Here is a 10,304-nt window from a genome sequence, read left to right as displayed (position 1 = left end):
CTTTGGGTTCCTGTCCATTTAGGGTTGGAAGGAAATTAAGTTGTGGGTATGCCAGCAAAAAACTCTACGAAGCATGAAACAGTAGATGTACACATACCAATAAGTAGAGCAGAGGTCAAAACCATCATAAAGCAACATTCACTTAAAATATGGCAGGAATATTGAAACACAGCGGATACAGGACGTCATTTATACAGTGTACAAAATCAAGTAGTCACAAGCATGAGGAAGGGCAGAAGCCCAAGGGAGGAGATGTTAGTCTCACGTCTTAGAACGTGTCACACTGGTTTAAATACAAGATTGCACAGAATAGGAAAACATCCCACTGGATTATGCACTTATTGTAATGTGCAAGAGACACTGAAGCATATACTGTTAGACTTCAACAAATATGAAGAAGATAGGGCAGAATTAAAGGCACAAATGGATGAACAAAACATTTACTAGGAAAAGCATCTGGGAGAATACACAATTTATTCATTTTATTTTTGAAAAACACTGGGTTAAGTGAACGAATTTAATACGAATATATAGTCTAAGGAAGATAAGTAAAGTTTACTGGAAATGCAAGAAATGTTTAATTTTACTTTGAATTTTTTTTTTTTTTTTTTTCCTCCTCCACCTCTCATTTGATGTCATTCTAATACCCAAACTCCAGTACAGTAGGTGGCGGTAATGCACCTTTGAGATGAGTTGCCAACCGCCATTAAACCTGAAAGAAGAAGCTGATGATGATGACGTCATCACGCGCGCGCTCAGCCAGCTTCGAGTCTCGTGAGGCGAGCAGTTCGCGGTACTTCACGTGTTTGCATTATTGTAAAACAAACTTAACCGTTTAAGCAACAAAGAGGTAATTTCTGAATTGTTTTTTTTTTTCTTTTCTTTTTTTCTGTGCTTACTAACTAAAACATTTATCACAGCAGGCGACGAACATGTGAGGGGAAATGTTCAGATCTGAGTGAATTATATGTTCGTTTGTATTGTTTAGATGTTTGGAGTGATGATGCTGGTACTGAATGCTCTTTATTTTTAACGGTTTTATAATCTGTCAGTCTCTGGACATACCAAGAAGATGTGTTTTACTTTATTGCTATGAATGCAGTTATTAACAAATCAAACTATGTTTAGTTCAATATGCAACAATTGTGGTTGCTGTAAGTGATGTAAGTTAGTGTCTTTCTTTATAGATATAAATTCTGTATTTTATGAGACGATCATATTATGTTTTAATAGAGCAGTTTTATAGTATTTCAACAAATATTCTTATGCAAATAATCACTACCCACTGTCACAGATACTTGTATAAAAACTGAGATGATCTGCTGCTGATCCTGAATGTCTTGTTTAATGAGTGTTTATAATCTGAAACTCATCAATGTTATCATCTTATGAAAATCGGCTTTAATTGTTTATTTCTGTTAATTGCCACATTTAGTTCATTTTATTGCTGTCAACAGACTTAAGCAAACAACACGATCAGCTATTGTGACCTTACAAGATATAGGTAAGTATCAAATTTCTAAAATTATAGTTCTGTATTTATTTTATGTAATTTAATTGTGTGGGGTTGTGTTTTTTTTTTCCCTCAATATTTGTCTCTTTGTCTCAATATAAATGAAAGATAAGATAAATGTAGGAATTTAAATATGTGATTTAAATTCTTAAAAAAATAAAAAAGGGATACAACTTGTGAATGAGTATAAAACACATTGCGATTTAATCTACTAGAAAGTTAATTTACAAGATGCATAGACAGGTGAACATGAAGAGTTAAATAGTTGTGAATTAGTTTAAAATCATAAACTCAGTAAATGATGCATCTTTAATTTTGGCAGATCTGCTTCTCCTTCAGTGAAGCTCCTCCCACAACAGTATCACCTTCAGTGAAGCTCCTCCCACTGCAGTTCATCAATAAATGCTGGAATATTCCCATCAGTCTTCAAGTGAAGACGAGCATCAAAGCATCAGGAAGAAGTGAAATCTGCAGAGACAGAGTTTATTGAAGGACAGAGAGAACATGAGAGATCCAGAACCCTGCAGAATCAAACACACTGAAGAACAAACAGGTTGGTGATTATTCTTCATCCTTCATCAATGAGACTGAAAAAACAATAAGAATATACACTTTAAGCAGTTTTAATTTTGTTGCAGTAGGAAATAAATTAAAAGCTGTACAATAATCAGTTGAAGCAGCAAATATTAAGGGCACTTTTAATAAACTGGATTTTTTTTTTTTTTTTTTTTTTACAATTCATTTATTTTAGATAATAGTGTAGTTGGAAAGTTTCAGGGTCTCTAAGGTAATGTAAAATGCATCAAAATTATAATATATTTATATAGCAATTGCCTACTTTCCACTGTTTCTTCAGAGTTCATTTTCAGGATTTACTGAAAATTAAACATTTTTTACTTTCAGAGTTGATTGAAGAAGACAAGGAACATGAAGAACTGAATAAAGAGGAGGACAAACGTGTTAAAACTGGAGAAAAAACTTTGACTCGCTCTCAAACCAAACAGAAAGATTTAAAGAAAAGCAGAGACAAAAAATCTTTCACCTGCACTCAGTGTGGAAAGAGTTTGACAAGCAAACATAGTCTTGAGGTTCACATGAGGATCCACACTGGAGAGAAACCATACCAGTGTAATCAATGTGAGAAGAGTTTCACACAATCAGCAAACCTTAAGATGCACATGCACATCCACACTGGAGAGAAACCTTACAAGTGTTCACACTGCAACAACAGATTCAGACGGTCAGGAGACCTGAAATCACATGAGAGGACCCACACTGGAGAGAAACTGTTCACATGTGATCAGTGCGGGAAGAGTTTCACAGAATCATCAAACCTTAAAATGCACATGAACATCCACACTGGAGAGAAACTGTATGAATGTGATCAATGCGGAAAAACATTTTTGTGGTCCTCAGCACTGAAGAATCACCTGAAAATTCATTCAAAGGAGAAACCACATTCATGTTCTTTGTGTGGAAAGAGTTTTTCACAACTGCAGAGTTTAAAACTACATCAGAAGATACACACTGGTGTGAGAGAATATATGTGCTTTGAGTGTAAGAAGACCTTTATTACAGCAGATCATTTGAAGCGGCACCTGATGATCCACACTGGAGAGAAACCATATCACTGCACTGTATGCGGGAAGCGTTTCAATCAATCATCTAATCTACGTGTTCATAAAAAGATTCACAGTCAGTAGATCATCTTCAGATCCAACACTTTCAGGTCTGACGTTGTGTCCTCACCAAACATGACACAATAATGTGTCAAGAAATAAAGCATCTTCTGTATAAATCTGTCCTAACAAAGAAACATCATCTAAACTCAAAGTGAATAAAGTTCATCTTCAAGACCAGCAGTTTCAGCTGTAACATTTTTATGGGCTTCAGTTCCAATGAAGTAATCCACAAAAGAATGCCACCAATGCCACTTACAATAAGACGCCCCTTCAAAGGGGTATCCAAGCTCTTGTGAACCTTAGGTAGTGTATATATCAAAGGTGTAACCGGAAAATCAACTTTAAGAAATTCATATTCACTTTTGCTGAATTCTCCATTTTTAAAATGCTGTAATTTAGAATAAACATAAGTTTTCATTTTACTAGTAGGGCCAGCAGGTAAACGTTCATAAAAAATCACGATCATCCAATTGTCTCTTAATTTCCTTCACATAATTTGTAGCTCGTTGAAGCACAAGCTACAGATCAGCAGCAGGGTGCACAACCACATCAGAATCTCTTTTAAGATCAATTAAAGCATCCCTCTCCGGTTTCGATAAATTATGATATGCTTTATATTTACATTTACGCATTTAGCAGATGCTTTTATCCAAAGCAACTTACAGTGCATTCAGGCTATAATTTTTTTTTACCAGTATGTATATGTCTTATATTGTCTCGTGTTTTTTATTTTTTTATTTTTATTTTTTTTTTTAACAAAGTCTCAACATCAGCTTCAACGAGCCTGCAGTAAGTGTCCAAAGATGCATTCCTGTTACAAAAATGGAATAAAGGTTGACTTCCTTTTAAAAGGAAGACGACTGCTGGACGAATCAGAAGTGACACTGCGCTGTACAGTAACAGAAGGAGCATCATCAGATAGAGTAGATATTTCAGTTGTACCAAAGAATTCCCTCAGTCTCAGAGATTTAATAAACTTATCAAAGTCAATCAAAGTAATTAGTCTCAGTAGTAGGAATAAAAGAAAGTCCTTTACTAAGAGCAACAATGCAAGAACTAGAAAGTGAATTATCAGAGAAATTCATAAAAGTTTCCTCTGATTGCTAATCGTCAGTCGTGGAGGAAGCAAAGACCCGCATTCGTTTACCCCTTTTACATCTTTTTTTGAACCTCTTGCCTTCCAATCCGTACCTGGCATTTCTGCCCGAGTGCGCTTTAAAAAACTGAGCTTTTCCGCCATCGACCAGCAGCATCAGATTCAGAGTCACCCGATGTTGAAAAGACCCATAGCCTATTCTCCCCAGGCTGTCGGCGTCTACGGGGGACCTCAAATGTGGCTCGGCTATGATGAGAAGTATGTAAATCTGGTTTTCGTCCCTCCAAAAATAAATCTTCCATGCTGATAGTCATCAGTGTCCCTTGCAAACTTCCTCTGCTTAATCACTTTGATCTCAGTGGAGAGTTCTGCCCGTTGTTGTTCAAGATTTGTTGTTGTTCTTAAACGCCAAAGTAACCTGCGTGACATGCTTGTAAGATCGGAGTTCCCGTCTAGTGTAGTGAAACCTGTCAGTCTTACTTTTCCTCCTGGTAATTATAGATGCAGCAATTGTGCCCAATGTACTTTTACGTATAAATGTAAATCTTTCAGCCATCCACACACTGGTCATAATATACATATACATGGAACAATTACTTGTTCATCTACACATGTGATTTATTCGTTGTCCGTGTGGTCTCGCTCACGGCAGTAAAACTTCTAGATCATTACGCACCTGCATTACTGAACATCGGAGTAACATTAAGACGGGAGTTGAACGTAGTCCTATAGCATCACATTTTAACAAAGTGGGTCACAATGTTAGTGCTTTACATGAAGGGCTTAATATCAAATTCTTCATTCAACCCAAAAGGTGACAACGCATTTAAAGGTTTTTGTACCTTCTCTATACCAAAAGACTGTAAAGCACTTACATTGTGTCTTTACAGTATATCGGTATAGCAAATGTACAAAAACCGTCAAGAGGGGGAGATTTTGAGAGGAAACTTTTAAAAAGTGAATCAAAGTTTTGATTTATACTTTAAATACGTTGTCACCTTTTGGGCTGAATGAAGAATTAGATCCACAAACCCACACAGGGCTCAGTTGCAGGACAAAAAAAGTCCAACTGTAGCAAAAATACAAACATATTGTCCTCACACTGATATTGCTCCAGAAGAATAATTTAATACAATGTTTTGACCATCAGGTCTTCGTTATTCACATATTACACGGACTGTGATACAACTCTTTATAGGTAACAGGTGGTCATCCTAATTAGACATGTTCAATCACCATGCAGGTATACCCCCCCCCAAAAAAAACAAAAATAAATAAATAGAAGAAAACAGAGAGAGAGAGAAAATAAAAACAAGTCAATAATCACTCAAAATATACAAATAATACTGAAAACAGATGAAGAAATAATCATACAAGAAGGGCTTAATATGGGATGTGCGCTACTTACACTTTGGTTTTACATTTTTAATTTATACATTATCATTATTTTTATTAATACATTTAGTTAAACATTTCCTTAAGTTTTATTGTCTGCTGATTGTATTTCCATCAGGATTTTTTTTTTTTTTTTAATTTATAATTTTTAGCACCATGAAATATTATGTTTGCAATTTGGACTTGCTGTTTTAAATTTCTCAATTTTTTAAGTGCCTAATAACTATTTCATCCCACACCTGACTGAGACTGAACAGCTGTATACATCAGTTACAGTTATTTGTCCGTCAATGTGTTGTTTTATAGTTGATTTGTTATTTTAATTGGTATTTGGCACTTTTTTTTTGATGATCTACCGTTGAGCGCGAGTCTCGTGAGCGAGCAGCATACTTCACGTGTTTAAAATTTTTGGTAAAACGAACTTAAACATTTAAGCAACGAGGTAGGCGAGCAGTTTTCGCGATACTTCACGTGTTTACATTTTGTGTAAAACGAAACTTAACCGTTTAAATATGCAATTGTTTAGAAGAGGTATGTGTGCTGGTTTCTGAATTTTTAACTGTTTTATAATCTGTCAGTTCCTGGACTTACCAAAAAGATGTGTTTTAGTTACTTTATTGCTACGAAAGCAGTTATTAGCAATTCAAACTATGTTTAGATCAATATGCAAAAAAAATGGTTGATGAAACTGATGTTATTAGTTTCTGTGTTTATAGATATAAAATCTGAATCATTTTATGAAACGATCATACTATGCTTTAATAGAACAGTTTTATAGTCTTTCAACAAATATTCATACTTATATAAAAAGTGAGATGATCTGCTGCTGATCCTGAATGTCTTGTTTAATGAGTGTTTGCCTTTCATACTTTCCTGGACCTTGACACTGTTATTTACTTGTCAGTCTATGGGACAGTCTCAAGCCTACCTGTTGTCATCCAAAATATCTTCAAATAAGATGAACGAAGCTTTTACGGGTTTGGAACGAGTTTAGACTGCCAAATAAATAAGTGTCAAGGTCCAGGAAAGTATAAAAAGCATCGTCAGAATAGTCCATCTGCCATCAGTGATTCAACCATAATGTTATGAAGCGACGAGAATACTTTTTGTACACGAAGAAAACAAAAATAACAACTTTATTCAACAATTCCTCTCATCTGTGTCTCTCCAAATCAGCATAGTGCTCTTCTGTCAGCCGCACTGCGCCGATGCGCTGTTTGCTTTCAAACCAAAGCGTAAATACACATAAAAACGTATCCTTGTGGCGCAGCTGACACAGAAGAGCGTAAGCTGCCTGCGTACAGCTCAGATTTGCCAAAATTGGAGAAACTGAGGAGTTTCAACATCTGGAAAAGCAGTTGGAAATTGAAAAGATCTGGGCAGCAATAGTAAAAAAAAAAAAAAAAAAAAAAACTCTCCAAAACATGTTCTCACTAAAGTTTTGATTTTTGACAAAGTCCATCATTTATTTTAATTATTATATTGAATTTATGACTGAACAATGGCTTGTTTGATACAGAGAGAGCATGAGCTAATTAAACAGAATATCTTTGTCAATGTACAAGGTTTATTTTGAAACTTCCAAATTGATAGTAAAGCTTAAGAATACAAATGATTTAAAATGGCAATATAACATTTAATTATTCCATGTACATTTGAGGTGAATGTTTGCATTGGGCTACTTTTTAGTTTCAGCAGCTATCACTGTGTTGTTATGAAGTCAGTTGTGCAGACAATTTTAGAGGCAGAGACAGACTGTGGGGGGCACTATTAGAGAAAAACTTAAACTGCTGGATTAAAGAGTTTTAAAGGGTTAGTGATGGAAAACCTGCAGGTCAATGGGCATCAGTGTTCAATGTTGGTAAACACTTGTACACTACCCACCTGATATTAACATGTGATATTCAGGTTTCAAAGTTGTGCAGAATTGAAGGAAGAAACCTCAAAGACAGTGCCAGAAGGATGCTGGACAGGTAAAGCCTACAAAATGTGAAACATTAATCAAACATTGTGGTGTCAATACTCAACAAGTAACAAAGCAAATCAGAAATTTCTAAAAAATAATTCCTTTACTGGTCATTTTGAAATGTCAAACTTTGTCCACAATTGTTAACCACCTCAATCGGTATTATATTTTAGAGTTTTAATAAAATTCCCTCATGTCCAAATTCAACATGAAGGGGGGTGGTCCACTGTTAATTATTAACCAATAATTAATCATTTCCTTTAAGCTCACTGTTGGTTGTTTTATTTGTTAAAATAATAAACCAACAAAAGGGTTAATCTTTTTTTTTATGTTGTCATTTATCCGTAATGTTTTAATGTTAAGTGTGTTAATATGCTCTTGATTTGTATTAGATTTTTTTTCTTTTAAATTTCTTAGGTTAAATATATTTTTTTTTTTTTCAATTTTATATTTTTATTATCTTAAGTTGTTGAAATTTTAATTTAATCATAATGTTTATATTTAAGTGTATTGTATGTATAAAATTTTATTTTGTCATTAATTCTTTTTTTTTTTTTTGTATTGTCTTAAGTTGTCCAAGTTGTTGTTATTTTTTCTTAATAAAAGCTGTATATTTAATTTGAATGGATTGCTATGTTGTTGTCTATTAGACGTATATGTAGTCACTTAATAACGGTCTAATTGATGACTAGTCTATTCTTGTGCTCTGGTTAGGCGTCAGTTAAATTTTCACTGACAGCCCAAATTTTGCCTTGTTTTATCACACAAAACATCCATCATTTGATAAGACAAAAAAAAGACTTCTAAAAAAAAAAAACCTTGCTGCTTTAATAACACCAATAAAATGAGCTTAATGTGGCAATTTATGGATCTGAAGTCATCAGCATAATGAATGAGGTGAAAACAGGATCTATTATCATGAAATAAAGAGGATGTTCAGCAGCTGATAATATTGATAAACCTCAGACTATAAACACTCATTAAACAAGACATTCAGGATCAGCAGCAGATCATTACTTTATTCTGAGTGTTTGCTGGAAGAAACTTATTGTTTGAGTCAGAATTTATGCTGAAAGCCTATTAAAGTGCTCTATTGAAAAGTAGCCTATTCCAATTATTTCTCAAATGATACAGAAAAAAATACCACTAATACACTGAACAAAATTATAAACACAACACTTTTGTTTTTGCCCCAATTTTTCATGAGCTGAATTCAAAGATCTAAGACTTTTTCTATGTACATGAAAGGCCTATTTCTCTCAAATATTGTTCACAAATCTCTAAATCTGTGTTAGTGAGCACCTCTCCTTTGCCAAGATAATCCATCCACCTCACAGGTGTGGCATATCAAGATGCTGATTAGACAGCATGATTATTGCACAGGTGCGCCTTAGGCTGGCCACAATAAAAGGCCACTCTAAAATGTGTAGTTTTACTGTATTGGGGGGTCCCGGGAGGGGGTCCGAAAACCAGTCAGTATCTGGTGTGACCACCATATGCCTCACGCAGTGCAACACATCTCCTTCATATAGAGTTGATCAGGTTGTTGATTGTGGCCTGTGGAATGATGGTCCACTCCTCTTCAATGGCTGTGTGAAGTTGCTGGATATTGGCAGGAACTTGAACACGCTGTCATATACACCGATCCAGAGCATCCCAAACACGCTCAATGGGTGACATGTCTGGTGAGTATGCTGGCCATGCAAGAACTTGGATGTTTTCAGCTTCCAGGAATTGAAGCAAACGGTGTTCGTTGTCCATAACATACACCTGCCCATACCATAACCCAACTGCCACCATGGGCCACTCGATCCACAACGATGACATCAGCAAACCACACACCCACACGACGTCATACACGCTGTCTGCCATCTGCCCTATACAGTGAAAACCAGGATTCATCCGTGAAGAGAACACCTCTCCAAAGTGCCAGACGCCATCGAATGTGAGCATTTGCCAAACTCAAGGCGGTTACGACAATGAACTGCAGTCAGATCGAGCCCCCGATGAGGACGACGAGCATGCAGATGAGCTTCCCTGAGACGGTTTCTGACAGATGGGCAGAAATTCTTTGGTTATGCAAACCGATTGTTGCAGCAGCTGTCCGGGTGGCTGGTCTCAGAAGATCTTGGAGGTGAAGATGCTGGATGTAGAGGTCCTGGGATGGTGTGGTTAAACGTGGTCTGCGGTTGTGAGGCCGGTTGGATGTACTGCCAAATTCTCTGAAACGCCTTTGGAGACGGCTTATGGTAGAGAAATGAACATTCAATTCACAGGCAACAGCTCTGGTGGACATTCCTGCCGTCCGCATGCCAATTGCACGCTCCCTCAAAACTTGAAAGATCTGTGGCATTGTGCTGTGTGATAAAACTGCACATTTTAGAGTGGCCTTCTATTGTGGCCAGCCTAAGGCACACCTGTGCAATAATCATGCTGTCTAATCAGCATCTTGGTATACCACACCTGTGAGGTGGATGGATTATCACAACAAAGGAGAAGTGCTCACTAACACAGATTTAGACAGATTTGTGAACAATATTAGAGAGAAATAGGCCTTTTGAGTACATAGAAAAAGTCTTAGATCTTTGAGTTCAGCTCATGAAAAATGGGGGCAAAAACAAAAGTGTTGCCTTTTATGAGTTTGTTCAGTGT

The 10,304-nt window shown here is 36.0% G+C and overlaps 1 protein-coding gene across 1 annotated transcript; it reads left to right on the top strand.

Moving 5' to 3' along the window:
- The first annotated feature begins 698 nt into the window (after nucleotides 1-698).
- On the top strand, nucleotides 699-3,372 carry LOC122134207 (zinc finger protein 239-like). Its single transcript, XM_042748695.1, has 4 exons — nucleotides 699-850; nucleotides 1,436-1,504; nucleotides 1,853-2,066; nucleotides 2,417-3,372. Exons 3-4 carry the CDS (start codon nucleotides 2,018-2,020, stop codon nucleotides 3,214-3,216), a joined length of 849 nt encoding a protein of 282 aa, XP_042604629.1. The 5' UTR covers nucleotides 699-850; nucleotides 1,436-1,504; nucleotides 1,853-2,017; the 3' UTR covers nucleotides 3,217-3,372.
- The last annotated feature ends 6,932 nt before the right edge of the window (nucleotides 3,373-10,304 follow it).

The sequence above is a fragment of the Cyprinus carpio genome, chromosome B22, assembly GCF_018340385.1.
Source record: "Cyprinus carpio isolate SPL01 chromosome B22, ASM1834038v1, whole genome shotgun sequence".
In the NCBI taxonomy this organism is placed as follows: Eukaryota; Metazoa; Chordata; class Actinopteri; order Cypriniformes; family Cyprinidae; genus Cyprinus; species Cyprinus carpio.
This window is presented reverse-complemented; position numbering and strand designations above follow the sequence as displayed.